The sequence below is a fragment of the Piliocolobus tephrosceles genome, chromosome 13 (genome assembly GCF_002776525.5).
Source record: "Piliocolobus tephrosceles isolate RC106 chromosome 13, ASM277652v3, whole genome shotgun sequence".
Classification (NCBI taxonomy): domain Eukaryota; kingdom Metazoa; phylum Chordata; class Mammalia; order Primates; family Cercopithecidae; genus Piliocolobus; species Piliocolobus tephrosceles.
In genome coordinates this window covers 10,548,670-10,569,894 of record NC_045446.1, presented here as the reverse complement: position 1 = coordinate 10,569,894, position 21,225 = coordinate 10,548,670, and the positions used below count along the sequence as shown (strand labels likewise).

At 48.7% G+C, this 21,225-nt stretch overlaps 1 protein-coding gene across 5 annotated transcripts in view; it reads right to left on the bottom strand.

Moving 5' to 3' along the window:
* PLAAT3 (phospholipase A and acyltransferase 3) overlaps positions 1 to 20,864 on the bottom strand; it is a 34,489-nt gene extending 13,625 nt beyond the window's left edge. Inside the window, exons 1-4 of one of the 5 annotated variants that reach the window (XM_023186222.2) lie at positions 20,778 to 20,864; positions 20,201 to 20,269; positions 3,709 to 3,811; positions 399 to 667 (exon numbers count right to left, since the gene is read on the bottom strand). In XM_023186222.2, the coding sequence (XP_023041990.1) occupies positions 399 to 667; positions 3,709 to 3,811; positions 20,201 to 20,215 (387 nt within the window). In that variant the 5' untranslated portion in view covers positions 20,216 to 20,269; positions 20,778 to 20,864. Of the gene's footprint in view, positions 1 to 398; positions 668 to 3,708; positions 3,812 to 20,200; positions 20,749 to 20,777 lie in introns of those variants that run through there. The other 4 variants (XM_023186224.2, XM_023186221.2, XM_023186223.2 and 1 more) reach the window with 4 other exon arrangements.
* Positions 20,865 to 21,225: the final 361 nt, after the last annotated feature.

Here is a 21,225-nt window from a genome sequence, read left to right as displayed (position 1 = left end):
GTCTGGAGACTCAACAAAGATTATTTTGATGAAATGAATGGCTGTAGACAAGTTACTTAAGCTCAGTTTCCCAATCTGTAAGGTAGTGGGTCCTCAAACCTGCCTTTAGGGCTGGGAGGGCCATCTCAGGGGCAGGTGGCTAGGGAGGGCTTGGTAACAGGAATGAATACCGTGTCTGTGACTCCCTTCCGTGGCCACCCACCCCCACCCCCGACTACACTGATCTGCCAACTTGCCTCTTTCCCCACCCTTGTCCCTACTCCAGCTGTGACATCCTTAAGGGCAGTAACTCTGTCTGTGCTACTTTGTCTTGTTCATGCTTCCATAGCCATCCCAGCCTCCGTCAGCTGAGGGAATGGTCTTGTTCCTGGGGAAGGCGACATGGGTGGAGGACGCACCTGGTCACTGCGGGCGACTCCATAGCGCAGCTCGTTCACAAAGTGCTCGCAGTTCTCGCTGGTCAGCTTGTAGAGCACCTCCTGCCCCACCAGCTCCTCCGCCCGCTGGATGATTTTGCTATAGGGCAGCGGTGAGTACTTGTCATCATGTTTGTTGTTGACCTGGTACTTGTCACTCCCGGCCACATCATACAGCAATTCCTTCTTCACGATGGCCTTGTCAGTCAGGGCAGACATGACGCTGGCTGCACCTGCTCCTGCAACCTCACCTGCAGATCCACAAAGAGAAAACAGATTGGTTTTGGGAAGGGCCACAGAGGCTCAGAGCTGGCCCCCAGCAGGGTATCTGCCCTTGGCTCCATCCACATAGGATAAGCAACATGTGGAAGGGTCAGACGCGTGGCTGTGGGCCTTGGGGGAAGGTGTGTGCCCGTAATCCCAGCTACTCAGGAGGCTGAGGCAAGAGAATCGCTTGAACCTGGGAGGTATAGGTTGCAGTGAGTCGAGATTGCACCACTGCACTCCAGCCTAGGCAACAGAGCAAGACTCTGTCTCAAAACAAAATAAAGATAAAAATAAAACATTCCAGAAGGCCAGGCGCGGTGGCTCACGCCTGTAATCACAGCACTTTGGGAGGCCAAGGCGGGCAGATCACTTGAGGTCAGGAGTTCGAGATCAGCCTGATTAACATGGTGAAATACCATCTCTACTAAAAATACAAAACTTAGCTGGGCATGGTGGTGCGCGCCTGTAATCCCAGCTACTCCAGAGGCTGAGGCAGGAGACTCGCTTGAACCCGGGAGGCAGAAGTTGCAGTGAGCCAAGATCATGCCACTGCACTCCAGCCTGGGCCACAGAGCAAGACTCCGCCTCAGAAAAAAAAAAAAAAGAGGGTCTATAACAGTTCTATTCATGCAGTCAAAATTTGCAATGAGTCTGATGTCAGAAAAATGGATGCTAAATTGTGGCATATTCATATAACGGAAAATACACAGCAGTGAAAAAGATCTCCTGCTACTCACAGCAGCATGGATGACTCACATGGGCATGATGTTTGCTAAAAGAAGCCAGACACAAAAGAGTGTAGGCCATGTGATACCTCTTCCATGAAGTTCTAGAACAGGCAAACCTCATCTATGGCAGGAAAAGCTAGAATGATGGTTGCCTGGGCGAGGGGTGCAGAGGGGATATTGTAGAAGCACAAGAGAGCCTTTTAGGGTAAGTGGCACAGTGGGAATGTTCTAGATGTTGATCTGGGACATTGTTACATAGAAGGATTTTTTTTTAAAGTCACTGACTGTATACTTTACTATGCTTGTACATCTTACAATATTTATGTTATACCCCAGTTTAAGTTAAAGGCTTAAGAGAAGGGTGAGGAATTCTCACGAGAGTTCTCCAAGTTAAGTATTCATATCCTCAGTTTGCAAAAAAGGAAACCAAGGCTGAAGAACGGAAACTGGATTCATAACCAATCTCTCTGCCCAAACACCTGCACTCTTCCCAGGAGCTTTACGTTTAAGAGTTGAGTGTGTTGCAGCCAGGCGCGGTGGCTGACGCCTGTAATCCCAGCACTTTGGGAGGCCAAGGTGGGCGGATCACAAGGTCAGGAGATCGAGACCATCCTGCCTAACACAGTGAAACCCCATCTCTACTAAAAATACAAAAAATTAGTCTGGTGTGGTGCCAGGCACCTGTAGTCCCAGCTACTCAGGAGGCTGAGGCAGGAGAATGGTGTGAATCCGGGAGGCAGAATTTGCAGTGAGCTGAGATCACACCACTGAACTCCAGCCTGGGCAACAGAGTGAGACTCTGTCAAAAAACAATTTTTTTTTGAGTGTGTTGCATACAAAGTCACAGCATAAAAAAAATCAAAGCAGAGTTTCCCCCTCAGATGCCACCTCGGTCCCTCTAAAGCAGCGGTCCCCAACCTTTTTAGCATCAGGGACAGGTTTCGTGGAAGACAATTTTTCCATGGACTAGGCAGGAGGGAGGGATGGTTTTGGGATGATTCAAGCACATGACGTTTATTGTGCACTTTATTTCTATTATTATTACACTGTAATATATAACGAAATAATCGTACAACTCACCATAATGTAGAATCAGTAGGAGCCCTGAGCTTGTTTTCCTGCAACTAGACAGTCCCTTCTGGGGTGATGTGTGACAGTGACAGATCATCAGGCATTCGATTCTCATAAGGAGTAATATGGTTTGGCTCTGTATCCCCACCCAAATCTCATGTTGAACTGTAATTCCCACGTGTCAGGGGAGGGACTATGTGGGAGGTGATTGAATCACGAGCGAGATTTCCCTCATGTTGTCCTCATGATAATGAGTGAGTTCTCACAAGATCTGATGGTTTAAAAGTGTGGCACTCCGGACGTGGTGGCTCATGAATGTCATCCCAGCACTTTGGGAGGCTGAGGCAGGTGGATCTCCTGAGGTCCAGAGTTCAAGACCAGCCTGACCAATGTGATGAAAATCCATCTCTACTAAAAATAGAAAAATTAGTCAGGTGTGGTGGCAGGTGCCTGTAATCCCAGCTACTTGGGAGGCTGAGACAGGAGAATCACTTGAACCCAGGAGGTGGAGTTTGCAGTGAGCCGAGATCATGCCATTGCACTCCAGCCTGGGCAACAAGAGTGAAACTCTATCTAAAAAAAAAAAAAAGTGTGGTACTCCCCTGCCTCCTGACACCACATAAGACCTGCCTTGCTTCCCCTTCACCTTCTGCCATAATGGTAAGTTTCCCAAGGCCTCCCCAACCATGCAGAACTGTGAGTCAATTAAACCTCCTTTCTTTCTAAATTACCCAGTCTCCGGTAATTCTTCATAGCAGTATGAAAACAGACTAATACAAGGAGTATGCAACCTAGATCCCTTGCGTGTGCAGTTCATAGTAGGCTTCATGATCCTATGGGAATCTAATGCCGCTGCTGATCTGACAGGAGGCGGAGCTCAGGCGGTAATGCAAGCGATGGGGAGCAGCTGTAAATACAGATGAAGTTTCGCTCGCTTGTCCGCCACTCACCTCCTGCTCTGCAGCCCAGTTCCTAACCAGTACCAGTCCGTGGCCTGGAGGTTGGAGACCCCTGCTCTAAAGAACCCCCTGAGGTTCCAAGGAGCAGACCTTGAAAACCAGTGCCCCACACCAAACTGCCCCACATCAAACTTCTTGTAACACTCAGAGACAGCTGCCAGTTGGGAAACAAGAAGAATGTTGGGGTCACTTGTTACCCACAGTTCCCCATCCCCTCTCTTCCCAGTCCCTGGGGCCCATCACAGTGGAGGTCCTGTGTGTTCTTACTTGGAGGGGCCAGGTGAACCACATATCCATCGCCAACATAGATGGCCCAGTGTCTGTAGAAAGGGCGAAAAATCTCGATCAGGTCTCCAGGCTTAGGCTCCGGCTGTAAAACCAAGAACAGGGCTGTTAGAGGCAGCATGAGATCATGGAACCTGGGCAGGGCTCAGTGAGGAAGGTGCAGCTATCAGCTCAGCAGAACGTATGTCCTGAGCCCTGCTCTGCCAGGTCCAATGCCAGTCCAACTTCACAAGCTTGTGACCCAGACCTGCAGGCACCATGGGCCTGCCCTTCTGTCAATACAAATTGCCAAGTGCAAACCTAAAAGGTTTCTTCATGAGCTGGAGTCTCTGCCTTATTATTTCTAGGAATATTATTTATTGAACTCTTACTCTGAGCCAAGCACTCCACTCCGTGTTTTACAAGATGGCTCAATAAATCCACACAACCATCCAATGATGAACCCCATTTTATGGATGAGGAAAATCAAGGCCTAGAAATGCAAAAGAATTTGTGCAAAGACACACAGCTCATGAGTGACTTGGCCAGGACTGAACGCCCAGCTGGCTGATTCCCAGCCCAGTCTGACCGTTCGGGAAACACTACCAGTTATGTGACTAGAGCTGCCCACCTGGGGTCCATGCCAGAGGCTGAGGGATCTGGAGGGCATCCCACAGACACTCCCCAACACCTGGCCTGGGCCTCATGGAGAATTGGTGTCAGTCTCCGGCAGTAATGTCCCCTGGCTGCTCAGCCTGATGCTAAGGTACGTGCGTGCACATTAAACGAGTATGTGTGTGAGGGTAGATGCGTGAGTGTGAGACTACGTGTGAGTGTGAGTGTGCATATGTGAGAAGAGGAAGGTAGGGAGGGTGCGGTAAATGCTCTCACCCTGTTAGGGGAGCATGGAGCAGAGTTTGAGAAAACTTCAGAGAGGTTCAAGATCGCATCCATTCAACATTATCCACGTCCCAGCATCAGACTAAATGCTGGGGAAGGGGGAAGGGGGAAGGGGGACTTCCGATTCTCACCAGAATCAGGGTAACGACCTTCTCTGGTCCAGGCCAACCTTTAAACTCCTCTAATGAGCCAGGCACGGTGGCTCACGCCTGTAATCCCAGTATTTTGGGAGGCCGAGGAGGGCGGATCACGAGGTCAGGAGATCGAGACCATCCTGGCTAACACGGTGAAACCCCGTCTCTACTAAAAATACAAAAACAATTAGCCGGGCATGGTGGCGGGCGACTGTAGTCCCAGCTACTCGGGAGGCTGAGGCAGGAGAATGGCGTGAACCCGGGAGGCAGAGCTTGCCGTGAGCCGAGATAGTGCCACCGCACTCCAGCCTGGGTGACAGAGTGAGACTCCGTCTCAAAATAAAAAATAAAAAGTAAAACCCTTTAATAAGCAAAGAAATCAACCTTTTAGAACACCTAGAGACAGAGCCCATCAGAGGCTGGTTCTGGCCCCTCATCCTTTGCTGGAGTCTTCAGCCACAGTCAGGGCTAAACTGCCCTCGGCACAGTGAAGATATGGGGTAGGGGCTCTGGCTTGCTTGCACATAGGGGTAGATCCATAGGGCTCTGCCCATATCTCACCACCAAGCTCGGTGGGCCTACCAGAGACATTCCATCAAGGATGAAGGATGGGGAGGACTCATCCTTGGATGACCTCCCCTGGGCACAGATGTTGAGCAGTGGGTAAGAGCCAATCACAACTCTACAATGCCTATGAAGGAGGGTCAAGGGCCAGTTTGCTTATTATTTCACAGAAACATTAAAACTACAAACGGGTAGCATGTGTGGCAGGGGATTTTACAGATAAATCATGTTCTTTTGTTGCAGTAAATGTAATTTCTTTTCCAAAATAGAAGGCACCCAGTTCTTACTGAGAACCTATTTCAGAACAATGGACAATGATCATGATTTATGAATCCTATTGTTTTTCAGGGGGAAAAAAAGAGTATTAATTGTTTGGTCAGAGTTTGGGGATTCAAGAATCCCCGAAAAGAAATTTAAACAGGAGGCCGGGCGCGGTGGCTCAAGCCTGTAATCCCAGCACTTTGGGAGGCCGAGACGGGCGGATCACGAGGTCAGGAGATCGAGACCATCCTGGCTAACACAGTGAAACCCCGTCTCTACTAAAAATACAAAAACTAGCCGGGCGAGGTGGCGGGCGCCTGTAGTCTCAGCTACTCGGGAGGCTGAGGCAGGAGAATGGCATAAACCCGGGAGGCGGAGCTTGCAGTGAGCTGAGATCCGGCCACTGCACTCCAGTCCGGGCGACAGAGCCAGACTCCGCCTCAAAAAAAAAAAAAAAAAGAAATTTAAACAGGAATCTCCTCAAACAGAAAAGGACATGAAGACTGGGTGGGTTCCCATCCCCTAGGGAGCCTGCAGGTTGGAAAAGGAGATGGTGTGGACATCAGTAAGACCATGTTGAGTAATGAGCAGCGGGTGGTGCGCAGCGCCAAAGAGCTCACCTGCTCCATATAAGTACTAATGAGAGGAGCCCTCACATAGAACATGCTGCTTTTTTTTTTTTTTTTTCCCATTTTGAGACAGGATCTCACTCTGTTGCTCAAGCTGGGGTGCAGTGGCATGATCATGTATCACTGCAGCCTCAACCTCCCCAGGCTCAGGTCATCTTCCCACCTCAGCCTCCCAAATAGTTGGGAGCACAGGTGTACACCACCACGCCTGGCTAATTTTTACATATTTTTAGTAGAGATAGGGTTTTGCCTTGTTGCCCAGACTGGTCTCAAACTCCAGGGCTCAAGGGATCCTCCCACCTCGGCCTCCCAAAGTGCTGGGATTATAGACATGTGCCATCACACCCAGCCTCATGCTGCACATTTTAAAACAGAAGTTATTACAATGACAAAAAATAATTTATACAATGACAAAAAATAATTATTACAATGACAAAAAATATTATAATGGTTCAGGCAAAAAAAGTATTCCATTATCCACAAAGGAAGAGCAAAAAAGTCATACTCAAAAAGCCACATGCTGTATGATTCCATCTATATGTCATTCCAGAACAGGCATAACTATTGCACAGAAAAGTGATCCATGATTGTCACAGGGGTTGAGGAGAGGGACTGACTAGCAAGAGGCATGAGGGAATTTCAGGGGTAAAATTTCTATACTCTTCTACATTTTTGTTTTTGTTTGTTTGTTTGCTTGTTTGTTTTTTGTTTTGTTTGAGACAGTCTCCCTCTGTCACCCAGGCTGGAGTGCAGTGGCACGATCTCGGCTTACTGCAACCTCTGCCTCCCGGGTTCAAGCGATTCTCCTGCCTCAGCCTTCCAAGTAGCTGGGACTACAGGCATGCACCACCACGCCTGGCTAATTTTTTGTATTTTTAGTACAGACGAGGTTTTACCATGTTGGCCAGGCTGGTCTTGAACTCCCAGCCTCAGGTGATCCACCCACCTCAACCTCCCAAAGTTCTGGGATTATAGGCGTGAGCCACCACGCCCAGCCTACTCTTCTACATCCTGATTGTGGCAACCATTCTGCAATTACAAGTGTTCATTAAGACTCACAGAAGTAAACACTGAAAGGGTAAATTATAACTTAATTTTTTTAAGAAAGTAAATTTTAAAAATAAATAAAAATTAAACCAAAAAAAAATTTTTTTTTTTTTTTTGAGACAGAGTCTGGCTCTTTTGCCCAGGCTGGAGTGCAGTGGTGCGATCTCGGCTCACTGCAAGCTCCGCCTCCCGGGTTCATGCCATTCCTCTGCCTCAGCCCCCGGAGTAGCTGGGACTACAGGCACCCGCCACCATGCCCAGCTAATTTTGTTTTTGTATTTTTAGTAGAGACGGGGTTTCACCATGTTAGCCAGGATGGTCTCGAACTCCTGACCTCATGATCTGCCCACCTCGGCCTCCCAAAGTGCTGGGATTACAGACGTGAACCAACGTGCCTGGCCAAAGTAAAACAAAAAATAAATAAATAATTTTTAAATATGTATTTACAGTTTGGAAAGAAAAAAGCTGTAATTTTTTTTTTTTTTTGAGACAGAGTCTTGCTCTGTCCCCCAGGCTGGAGTGCAGTGGCCGGATCTCAGCTCATTGCAAGCTCCGCCTCCCGGGTTTACGCCATTCTCCTGCCTCAGCCTCCCGAGTAGCTGGGACTACAGGCGCCCGCCACCTCGCCCGGCTAGTTTTTTTTTTTTTTTGTATTTAGTGATGGGGTTTCATTGTGTTAGCCAGGATGGTCTCGATCTCCTGACCTTGTGATCCGCCCGTCTCGGCCTCCCAAAGTGCTGGGATTACAGGCTTGAGCCACCGCTCCCGGCCTTTTTTTTTTTTTTTTTTTTTTTTGACACTCAGCCAAGTTACCTATTCTTTGTAAGGGCAAGAGAGACATATTCCCACATTCAACACATAATTATGCTCAAGCTCAACACATAATTTCACTCAAGACAACTTCGTTTTGAAAATGAAGTAAAAGACAGTGGGCCCACCTATGGAGCCCTACACACTAGTTAATGTTCACTTGGCAACTTGGGTATCTTTAAAAGGCACGGCTGAGTGGGAAAATGGGGATGAGCTCTGTAACACAATGCCACTTATATAAATTAAAGATACACAGCCAGGCACAATGGCTTCCACCTGTAATCCCAGCACTTTGGGAGGCCAAGGCGGGTGGATCACCTGAGGTCAGGAGTTCAAGATCAGCCTGGCCAACATGAGGAAGCCTGCCTCCACCAAAAATACAAAAATTAGCCAGACGTGGTGGCGTGCACCAGTAATCCCAGCTACTCGAGAGGCTGAGGCTGGAGAATCTCTTGAACCCAGGAGGTGGGGGTTGCAGCGAGCAGAGATCGCACCATCACACTCCAGCCTGGGCAACAGAGTGAAACTCTGTCTCAAACAAAAGGGGATCAGGCGCAGTGGCTCATGCCTGTAATTCCAGCCCTTTGGGAGGCCGAGGCAGGCAGATCACTTGAAGTCAGAAGTTTGAGACCAGCCTGGCCAATATGGTGAAACCCCCCATCTCTACTAAAAATACAAAAATTAGCCAGGCATGGTGGTGCACACCTGTAATCCCAGCTACATGGGAGGCTGAGGCAGGAGAATCACTTGAACCCAGGGGGCAGAGGTTGCAGTGAGCCGAGATCGTGCCACTGCCCTCCAGCCTGGGTGACAGAGACTCTGTCTCAAAAAAAAAAAAAAAGAATGATGATGAAAGGGAACAAATAAATAAACACACACACAAGAGAGGGAGGTCTTGTAGGGACCAGCAAGGACAGGGTGCTATGAACTGAGGATATGAATAATTCACCTCTACGGCTAAGATCCACCTAGAAAAGCAAGTACTTATCATTATACACATCACCCATCTCAGCTGAATCAAAACTAAGAATCCAAAAACTCATGTTCTAAATTTAGAAGTATGAAAACTGCAGTTCACGGGCCAAATTTGGACCTCTGCCTGTTTTCATATGGCCCGCCTACAAGCTAAGAATGGTTTGTACTTTTTTTTTTTAATGCTTGGGGGAAAATTCAAAGGAGGAATAGTATTTAGTGACACATGAAAATTATACGAAGATCTAAAATGTTTACTATCATGGCCAGGCGCAGTGGCTCATGCCTGTAATCCCAGCACTTTGGGAGGCCAAGGCAGGCAGATCACTTGAGGTCAGCAGTTTAAGATCAGCCTGGCCAAGTTGGTGAAACCCTATTAAAAATATAAAAATTAGCCACGAGTGATGGTGGGTACCTGTAGTCCCAGCTACTCAGGAGGCTGAGGCAGGGAGAATCGCTTGAACCCGGAGGCGGAAGGTTGCAGTGAGCTGAGATCGCGCCATTGCACTCCAGCCTGGGCGACAGAGCAAGACTCTATCTCAAAAAATAAATAAAATAAAATAATACAATGTTTACTATCTGCCCCTTTACAGGAAAAGTTTGCCAACCCCTATTGTAAAAGAACCTGCAGTGATTCCAGGAATGCCACTGCACTGCGTCGGCAGGTAGTTCTCTGCTCCAGAATCAAGCTCAGGGCCAGCAGAGTGCCTGGGTAGAGAACTGCCTCCTCCATGACAAAGTTCAGGGGAACCCCAGCCCACACAGTGACCAAGGCTCTCCCATACAGCTCACGAAGCGACTGGCAGAGCTGAGACTCTGCACCCACGGGATTTCAGAACAAAAAAGCCTTTATCTCTGCACAAAAGCGTGTCACCAAGAGCTGCATAGCAACTATTTTCCTTAGCAAGCAAACTGAGGAGCAATTTCTGGTCTCTGAAATTCATATTGAAAAAAACAACCTGAAAGCCAGGCTTAATACCCAGGTAATGGGGTTGATCTGTGCAGCAAACCACCACGGCACAGTTTTACCTTTGTAACAAACCTGTACATCCTGCACATGTATGCTGGAACTTAAAATAAAAGTTGAAGGAAAAAAAAGAAAAGAAAAAAACAACCCTAACAACCATCAATAAGGACTAGTTAAGTAAGTTATCCTACATCCACACACACACACACAGACATTAGAGAGATCACGGTGAATTTACATGAGCAGGCATGGAAATATTAATTGAGAAAAGCAAGTTGAAAGACATTATTATTCCACTGTCGCTTAAAATATATTTTTAGGCCAGGCGCAGTGGTTCACGCCTGTAATCCCAGCACTTTGGGGGGCTGAGGTGGGTGGATCACTCGGGGTTAAGAGTTTGAGACCAGCCTGGCCAACATGGCAAAACCCTGTCTCTACTGAAAATACAAAAATTAGCTGGGCATAGTGGCACATGCCCATAGTCCCAGCTACTTGAGAAGCTGAGGCAAGAGAATTACTTGATCCTGGGAGGTGAAGATTGCAGTGAGTTGAGATCATGCCACTGCACTTAGTCTGCCTCAATAAAATATATATATATACTTTTTGATACATGTATGTATAAAATGTATTATACACTACATATGAGCTAAGGAAAATAACCAAGCTGTTGTATATTACATACACAACAGTGGGGGGTTGGGATTCAGGAATTTTTATATTTCATGTTATTTTATTGTTTGAATTTTCATTAATATGAATTACTTTGACAATAAAAATGTTAAAAAGTATTTAAAGGGGAAAAAATAGTCATTGTTGATGGACTTGCAGTTTTTAAGTTGGGAAATGTGGATATTGTCTGTTGCCAAACCTCATGAAACTTCCCTCTCAATTGAAGGTATTAATTTTCTTTTTAATTATTTTCTAGGCCGGGCGTGGTGGCTCACACCTGTAATCCCAGCACTTTGGGAGGCCAAGGAAGGTGGATCACTTGAAGTCAGGAGTTTGAGACCAGCCTGGCCAACATGGTGAAACTCTATCTCTACAAAAAATACAAAAATTAGCCAGGCGGGGTGGTACATGCCTGTGGTCCCAGCTACTTAGGTCCCAGCTACTTAGGAGGCTGAGGCTGGAGAATGTCTCCTATCTGGGAGACAGAGTGAGACTGCCTCAAAAAAAAAAAAAAGTATTTTCTAGCTTTCCAAAATGTTTAAATAAGCATGTGTTCATTTTAGAATCAGAAATTGAGTTAAGACTTGACAAAATCAGTAGTAATCCATACAATCACTATCATGTAGAAATAGCAAAACTGACACAAGCAAAAAGACTAGAAATGTCTATAGCAATATCCTAATGGACATTCCTTCTGGGTGCTGGGCGCCCAGAGGCTGGGAGGCTGAGGAGAATCACTTAAACCCGGGAGGCAGAGGTTGCGGTGAGCCAAGATCGCGCCATTGCACTCCAGCCTGGGTGACAAGAGCGAGACTCTGTCTCAAAAAACAAAACAAAACAAAACAAAGTTAAAGGAAGCTTTTTAATGAACCTCTGTATACATGCCACACAGATTGTGAGATTATGTGACTGTATTTGCTTCATCACAAACATGTTTATCTATTCATTCCCTCTGTCCAGTGTCTCTTTTTTTTTTCTTTTTTTTTGAGACAGAGTGTTGCTCTGTCGCACAGGCTGGAGTGCAGTGGCGCAATCTCGGCTCACTGCAAGCTCCACCTCCTGGGTTCACACCATTCTCCTGCCTCAGCCTCCCGAGTAGCTGGGACTAGAGGCGCCCATACCAGGCCCGGCTAATTTTTGTATTTTTAGTAGAGACGGGGTTTCACCGTGTTAGCCAGGATGGTCTCGATCTCCTGACCTTGTGATCTACCTGCCTCGGTCTCCCAAAGTGCTGGGATTACAGGTGTGAGCCACTGCACCCGGCCCCCCCCCCCTTTTTTTTTTTAATTTAAGAACCAAGGCACTGAGGGAGTCCAAGGCGATGTCAGGAGGCGATGTCAGGGCAATGACAACACAGCCGACCCGCACTCTGTGCTCTAGTTCACCGGGTTCCTGACTCCAAGCCTGCGGCCTTGATCCACAGCTGTGGTTCTCAGACCTGAGCCTGCACGAATTACAGAAGAGGGGGTTGCTGACACACAGGGTCACCATAGCTTTTTGGCAGTTCCCCTCCTCCCCCGTCAAGGGCATGGTGTAAGCAGTCAACGACACCCTGGAGAATCCCTTCACCTTGGGAGGATGCCCACCTCTGCTTTGGAGGGCCAAGAAACCCATATACTGGCTCAGCTGTGTGTCCAGCACCAATCTAGGCACCTGGGCTCTGTCTGTGACCAGAGTGTGGAGCTTTTGTTCAGTAGCAGGAGACAAAAATTTTTTGAAATACCTTAGGCTGGCGCGGTGGCTCACACCTGTAATCCCAGCACTTTGGGAGGTGAGGTGGGTGGATCACCTGAGGTCAGGAGTTCAAGACTAGCCTGGCCAACATGGCAAAACCCCGTCTCTACAAAAAAAAAAATATTTAAAAAATAAATAAATAATCTAGAATAGGAGAAGAGACTCCAAACCAACAGAAAGGCTGGGGTTAAGCCCTGCAGTTGGCTAACACCTCCAGCAGGGGCAGAAGCCCGAGCAAAGGCCCCAGCAGGGTGCATGTCTGAGCAACAGCAAGGAGGCCAGCGAGGCTGGAGTAGGGGTGCCAGGAGGGCAGAGGGTGGGAAGCGGGGGTGGAACGGAGGGTCGAAGAAGAGCAGCAGGGCCGGCAGGCAACGCAGCGCCTGACAGCGCTACACCCTTGCCTCTGACTGTTACTGGCAGGAGCCACTGCCAAGTTTAGAACCCAGGAGACTCAGGATCCAACTTGGGTTTTAAAAGGGTCCCTCTGGCTGCTGTGTTGAGAAGAGATGAGATGTAGGGTGCAAGGAGGAAGCGGGAACCTATTGGGAGGCAAACTGCAGAGAGCGGGGATCTGGGCATGAATAGTAATGGATGCTGGATCTCCTTTGAAGCTGCAGCCCACCAACTGTGCTGACGGAATGAGGTGGGATGTGAAGGAAAGAGGAGTCAGATGACCCCAAGGTGTCTGGACAGAGCAACTGGGAGGCTGGGATGGGGCTGTTTAGAGACAGAGTAGGCTGGGGAAGAACCGGGCCCTCACACTGGGCAGCAAGTATCCCAACGAGAGACAGGGACGCAGAGCACACATCAGATGGATCATGGTTTAGAATGAGGATCATCTGTGATCCTTATGAGAGCAGCTCCTACTGAGAGTTGGAGGCAAACGCCTGGCTGAAATGTGTTTGAGAGAATGGGGACACAGTGGCATGTGCCTGTAGTCCCAGCTACGCAGGAGGCTGAGGCTGAAGGATCACTTGAGCCAGGAGTTCAAGTCCAGCCTGGGAAACATATGAGACCCCCATCTCTAAAATGTAATAATAATAATAAAGAAAATAAAGGGAGAGAATGGGAGAAGATGAACTGGAGGTGATGTCAAAGAGAACACCTGAGCACCTGAAATTTTTGTTTTGGTCTTGAAAGATGAAGGAAACTTGTATGTGGTAGAGACATAATTTTAACCCAGATCTAAGGACATCCAAATCCTACACACCATACTGCAATCACAGAAGCTGGTGGGGAGGAAGTGGCCTTTAAGGAGACGTATGGAGACAGGCAAGCAGGAGATAAGGAGACGGGAGGAGAGGCAGGCAGGGCAGGGGCTTCCACTGTGGTGAGTGGGAATCTCAAGGTGCTCTTGGGGTTTGGTCAGAAGCAGGGTCCCCGGGGTGGAGCCCAAGCCTGGTATTTTTTTCAAGTTCCCAGGTGGGCTGGGCACAGTGGCTCATGCCTGTAATCTCAGCACTTTGGGAGGCCGAGGTGGGAGTATCAAGAGGTCAGGAGATCAAGACCATCCTGGCTAACACGGTGAAACCCCGTCTCTACTAAAAATACAAAAAATTAGTCAGGCGTAGTGGCATGTGCCTGTAGTCCCAGCTATTCAGGAGGCTGAGGCAAGAGAATCGCTTGAACCCGGGAGGCAGAGGTCGCAGTGAGCCGAGATCGTGCCACTGCACTCCAGCCTGGGCGACAGAGCAAGGCTCCGTCTCAAATAAATAAATAAATAAAATAAAGTTCCCAGGTGATTCTACTGTGTAGCCTGGAGCAAGACCACAGGAGATGCGTTGTCTAAAGGGGAAAGGGGGGGAAGACTGAAGAGTTGGGTTGAGATGGGCAGTCATGCCTCATTTCACAGATGGGGAAACTGTAGCTAAGGGAGGTGATGTCACCTGCCCAGGGCAACCTGAAAGTGGCAGCCAGCCTCTTCCTCGCCCCTGCACAGACAAAGAAGACAGCCCTGCCCTACAGCGGACTTTACCTCTCTCCAATCAAGGTCCCTCCAGATGCATCCATGCAACTCTCACTCAGTCCAAGACCCCCGGCTCTGCCACTGTGCGGGACCAGGGAGGACAGGGAGGATGCTTTCAGAATACTTTTTAACCCAAGGGTCGAAACAAAACAAAAAGAATGTTTTTCTTTCACTCAAGGCTATGCAGGAAGCATTCCACTCCACCTACGTGTCATTTGTCTCATCAGAGTTTGAGGGTTTGGGGTTGTTTATGACATATTTGCGGACTACAAAAAATACAGAAAGTGGGACAAAGAGCATGAGTGCTCTGCTTTTAAATCAAGATGGATTTAATTTTCAGAAACAGCATTACACACTTGGGGCTCTGAGTTCAAATCTGAGCTCTACTACTTACTAACTATACAGTCTTGGCCAAGTTACCTAATTACTCCTAGCCTCAGTTTCCTCAGCTGTAAAATGGGGATAGGTACAGCACCTGATTTGTGGGATTATCCTGAGGATCAACGGAGTTAATACCTAAAAGACACTCAGTAAATAGGGCTTGATAACATAGGAGCCATTCACTAACTGGCAGCTTTTACTGCCACCGTTCCCCAGGATGTTGTCATTATTTTTGATTTGGAAAGGTCACAGATAGCTCTGGGACCAGCTGGAGACACGGTGGAGGTTGTGAAACCCAGAATGAAACCAATCCTCCATGTTCGCAAAACCACATTCTGTGGTGAGTGTGGAAACCCCTAAACTCGCCCCCTTCACTTCTGACGCCCTGGGAGAAAAGCTTGTGATACAAGGAAAGGCTAAAGTCCAAGGTGGGTACTGAGAAATGATTTCCCAGTTGGGAGTTTTGGTGGCAAGGTTTTAGGAAAACAAAAAACCCATAAGGAGCTAGGTCTCTATTTTCTGAGGCTGCTGCATTCCCAGAAACAGGGCCCCCAGCTCACCCCTGGGGGCCTCAACTGAGCCCCTCTGTACTCTATTGCTGTGTGATCTCCAGGGATCACTTCACCTCGCTGAGTTTCTCTGGTAAACAGGGCTAAGACCCATCTGTCAGGGTTTGTATAAGGAATCATTGAAATAATGGAAGTGAAAGTTGTAAAAGCACTTATGCCTATGAGAGGGTTGAGACCCCATGCCACAGGCTGGGTTGAGGACAGGCAGGAGAAGGAGGAGGCCTGGCTCCCCAGATTCCCAGCCTCAGGCACAGAGAGAAGGAGGAGGAGGGATGAACAGGCAGCTGGCCTGACACATTACACTTTCCCTCATTGCCACCCTGTGCCCAGGCCTCTTAGCAAATGGGGGAAAGATAGTGGCAGCTCTGGCAGGCATCAGGCCCAGCCTCAGCTGCCCAAAGGTCATAAACATCCTGCAAAAGGAAGCAAAGCTCATCCATCCTCCCAGGCTTTGACCACCAGGCCCAGGCCTATTCTCCTACAGGGCAAACCTCACCTTCTGCTGAGTCAGAACTGCCCCTCTACTCACCCCCACTACTACCAGCAAGCACTGCTGGGGGTTTTCACCTGTTACCTGGAATCCTTATAAGAGCCCCATGTTACCAGTCGGGAAACTGAGCTCAGAGATGGGAATTAATTAACTTCCCTAAGGTCTCAGAGCTCCCCAAAAAGCAGCACCAGGATTCCGCAGCAGACCTGCCTGAGCTTCAAGGTGAGGTTCTTCCCACCACACCAAGTAATTCACGCCAAGGTACTGACATTCAACAACTGTGCTCCCATGGCAAAACTGGCCTCTGCCTCACTGCACTCTCGGCCTGAAATGCCCTTTTGCCGTTCACCTGGAAGATTACTACTCATCCCTCGAGACGGGCTCAACATGTCCACTCCTCAATGCATCCCCTGATGCCTCAGCAAAGCGAGTTGCTGCTGCCACCACAGCCAAGCCATAGCCCTATTATTGGATGACTCATTGTTAAGCCTAGCCTGTGGGAAGAAGTGATCAATTTCCTTGCCCAGCCTGCCAGCATTCCAAGGGCCAGGATTCCATCTAATTCACCATTATCCAGCCTGGCACTGACAATGTTCTCAGCAGAGGTATATGGCAGAGGGATGCACGGCTTCCTCCTCAAGCCCCTCTCAGCCTGTGGCTGAATAAGGATGAAACCCTGAAAGGCCTGAAGCCCCAACTGCTATTTAAGAAGGGTCCTCTTTTCTTCTTCTCTCCCCTCCCCTTTGCACCTTAACTAATTCCACAGAGATCCATCAGAACATCAAGCAAACATAGATTATAGAGCAGTCAATGAGGGAGTCTAGGCTCGGAGAACAGGGAAGGCCTATCAATTTCCTCATATTATGGAGCCTGACTTTCACTTTGGGGTTTCATTTCCTTGGCAGCAGCGCTCAACAAGCCACAGATTCAAGGATGGGGCAGGTGGAGGAGGGAAGGGAAAGGCTCCCCGCCCACTCATTCTAGCAAATTTGGAACACAGAGAGGAAAGAAATAATCACAGCACGAGGCATCACAGGCTGAACTAAAGGGCTCAGGAAACTGTGGACACAGCCTCTTCCATCCCCCAGGAGGCTCCTGGGATCTGCTTCAACAACAACTAACATAAAAGCCGTAAAGGCCCACAGTGGGGAGTCAGGAGCTGTCCTTCCCCACTGTAGACAAATAGGCGCAAGATTTCTGTAGAGGATAGTTTTGTTTGGAGTTTTTTGTTTTGTTTTGTTTTGTTTCTGCAGGGTCTCGCTCTGTCACCCAGGCTGGAGTGCAGTGCTGCAATCACGGCTTACTGCAGCCTCGACCTCCCTGGCTCAAGTGATCTACCCACCTTGGCCTCTCAAAGTGCTGCAATTACAGGCACGAACCATCCCATCTGGCCCAAAGGGAATTTTAAAACAAAAATAAAATCTATCAAAAGTCGGTCTGCCAGCTGGGCGTGGTGGCTCACGCCTGTAATCCCAGCACTTTGGGAGGCCGAGGAGGGCAGATCACGAGGTCAGGAGATCGAGACCATCCCGGCTAACATGGTGAAACCCCGTCTTTACTAAAAATACAAAAAATTAGCCTGGCGTGGTGGTGGGCACCTGTGGTCCCAGCTACTCGGGAGGTTGAGGCAGGAGAATAGCGTGAACCCGGGAGGCGGAGCTTGCAGTGAGCGGAGATCCGCCACTGCACCCCAGACTGGAAAAAAAAAAAAAAAAAACAGTTGGTCTGCCTTTTATTACTACCATGTGCTGGCCGTTTTAAACAATGTCAGTGATAAAATACCACTCCCCCAAAAAATGTCTTATTTGCCTAAATTCTAATTGCTGCAGTTACCATTGAGATTTAATCATATACATGTGAGCCTCCAATTAGCACATTTTTATTTCTTATCCTAAAACTTTTGTCTTCTACAAGTTAAATCGGAGAACACACAGTTACAGTCAGTTCCTGAAACACACAGACTCAGCCACAATTTCTGTTTCAGTGATCAGTTCCTAAAGGCTCAGAATAATTTGAACTCCATTTATACAGTTTATGTAGCCAGTCTCTGTGGTCCTGCATTTTCCTGTGTTTAAACATAAAACAGCCTGTCTCCCATTGCCAAAAGAAACTAAAAGAATGATGTTCGAAAGCCTGGGTGATTTTCATCATTTTTAAAGCAATGGATTAAGTAAATGTCAAGGTTCACTATCACTCAGCCATTTTCTCTGATTTTTACAAAAGAAAAACTTGGGGAATTTTGCCAAATATAATTGAAATGTATGATGTGCCGGACGCGGCGGCTCACCCCTGTAATCCCAGCACTTTGGGATGCTGAAGCGGGCAGATCACCTGAGGTCGGGAGTTCAAGACCAGCCTAACCAACATGGAGAAACTCCGTTGCTACTAAAAATACAAAATTAGCCAGGCACGGTGGCGCGTGCCTGTAATCCCAGCTACTTGGGAGGCTGAGGCAGGAGAATCGCTTGAACCCAGGAGATGGAGGTTGCAGTGAGCCGAGATCTTGCCATTGCACTCCAGCCTGGACAACAAGAATGAAACTCCATCTCAAAAAAAAAAAAAAAAAAAAAAAAATGTATGAGGAACTGTCTGGTGAAGATTTTGTTGTTGTTTTTGTTTTTAGAGATGGGGTCTTGCTATATTACCCAGGGTAGTTTCAAACTCCTAAGCTCAAGTGATCCTCCCACCTTGGCCTCCCCAAGTGCTGGAATTATAGTAATGAACCACTGCACCCAGCCTGTCTTAGTGAAAATGTCTCTAAAAGGGAGATATTTAGGCTGCTAGAAATGATTAAAGGAAAATGACTTAGCCAGTATTGCAATGTCTGGAATTTATTATGAAATGGGATTTTTATAAATCTCTGCCAAACTAATCCTGATGGTTAAGGCTTTTCTTTTGTCTCTCTAGTTTTATATGAAAGCAGCTTTTGAAATTAAAATTAATAAAAAAAGTTCTTCAATCAACTGTGAGCAAAGATGGACTAGTAGATATAGCTCCCCTGAATACTGACCATGAATATGCAAAGAAGATTGATTTTGACAATGTCATGGACAACTCTTCAGAAGTTTCCAAAACAGAAATTGTAATGTTATTATTATTCATCACTGGTACCAGCCTACATCTAAGTTTTTCCTTTTTTCAAAAATACATTAATGTGATTCAAATCTACTAATCTATTACTTTTTCCTGCTTTTGCATTATCACATTTACTTCATTTTTCATTTTTCATTTTTTTACTCTCATGCTTACATAAATGAAGTTTTTACTGTCATTATTACATATATGAGGTTCAATAAAAGAAAATGTTCACTGTGTTTCTTTCTGGACGTTATTACTATTCGTTGCATGATTATTGCTAAAAATAATGTTGTCAGATAGAGAAGGATATTAAAAAGTGACCACTCCAGGTGTCAAACATGCCAGATACACCCTGACACCAGGCAAAACTCTTTATATGGACTGAGATAATAACAACAGTGAACTATGGTTGAGCGCTCAAAATGTGTGCTAGGCATTGTTCTGGGCACTTCGTAAGTATTAAGTCATATAATCTTCACTCTGCAGCAGGCTCGGTGGCTCACGCCTGTAATCCCAGCACTTTGCGAGACCGAGGCGGGCGGATCACGGGGTCAGGAAGTCGAGACCATCCTGGCTAACACGGTAAAACCCCGTCTCCACTAAAAATACAAAACATTAGCCAGGCGTTGTGGCACGCGCATGTACTCCCAGCTACTCGGTAGGCTGAGGCAGGAGAATCGCTTGAACCCGAGAGGCGGAGGTCGCAGTGAGCCGAGATCGCGCCCCTGCGCTCCAGCCTGGGTGACAAAGTGAGACTCCATCTCAAAACAAAACAAAACCAAACCTTCACTCTGGGAAACAGTGGATTTGAACTTGATCGAAGTCTCACAGCCAGATGCTCAACACTAGGTGGGTCTACCTCCAAATCCATTCCTCTGCATCCCTCTGCTGCAGTCCGGCCAGGGGAAGGGGGGCAGTCGCCTGGCACAGTTACGCTGGGAGTCCGCTGGCAGGGCTGGTCATGGGATGAGTCAGCTGACACAGCCCCCAAGGCCTGTCCCGGTGTCCGGGTGTGGCTCCGGAGGGCAGCGCCGGACTTCTGCGGACAGACCTGCCCCCCTGGCCACCTCCCTCCTGAGGGTCCCGCCGTCCGCTGGGCGCGTTTCAGGCAGGGCGCCCCCACACCGGCCCCCGGAAGGATGCCCGAGACAACTCCAACAGGTGCGCGCCGACCCGCAGCTGACATCAATGCCCCGCAGCTGACAGAGGTGTGGGCCCCACATCCTCCAGGTTCCTCTCTCGGAAGCAGTAATTCAGGCTCCGAGACAACGAGTCCCCACTAACAAGGGGCTCCCACGCCCGCCCAGCCCCGCCCCGCACTTACAATGAGCGCACGCATCTTCTCTCGCGGTGTGGACCCTCAAGGCCAGGCTCGATTTCGCTGCGTAGATGTCTGAGGCAGGGGGAACAGGGATTTATTGTCATTAACAGGAAACTGTGTCCCCAGACCCCAGGGGACGGCGGCCTCTGTTGGGGAGAGCGTTCGAGGCGCGCCTCGGAACCCAGGAACAACCGCCTCGCTCCCTTTAACAACTTTCTCACCCGGGCCCAGCGGGCGCCCAGGAGGCTGCAGCTGCCAACGGGCGGCTCGGCAGGCTCGTCTACACCCGCCCCACCCAATTTCATCTCTTCCTCGCGGACGGGGAGAAGCATCCCAGGCACCTCGCCCGGCCTTATCGCACCCTTCCAGGAAGATCCTCTCCACCCACCTCGCGGACTCAGAGGCAGCGCTGCAGCCTCAGCAATTGGACCGGGTCTAATGGCCGCAGTGGCCGGGCCGGCGTGAGGTCACCCGGCCCCTCCCCGCGCCGCCGGCTAATGAGAGCCTCGCAGAGCGCCCGGCCCCAGCCCCGGGGACTGCAGGACGCCCGCGTCCCCGGCACCGCCTCTTCCCGCCTCACCCGTGCCCTCCGCGCCCCGCATCCAGGAGTCGCACACACTCGACCTCTGCACACGCATCACACTGCAGGGCCATGATCAGTTTACTTTCGCTTTCAGTCAAGAATGGGCTTATAGTTTAAAAACTGAAGGAGTTAAAAATATACCACCATGGGCCCAGCGCGGCGGCTCACGCCTGTAATCTCAGCACTTTGGGAGGCCGAGGCGGGCACATCACGAAGTCAAGAGATGGAGACCATGCTGGCTAACACGATGAAACCCCGTCTCTACTAAAAATATAAAAATGTAGCCGGCGTGGAGGCGTGCTCCTGTAGTCCCAGCTAGTCGGGAGGCTGAGGCAGGAGAATCACTTGAGCCCGGGAGGCGGAGGTTGCAGTGAGCCGAGATCGCGCCACTGCACTCCAGCCTGGGTGACAGAGTAAATACCACCGTGGCATGTTGGCTGTTTTG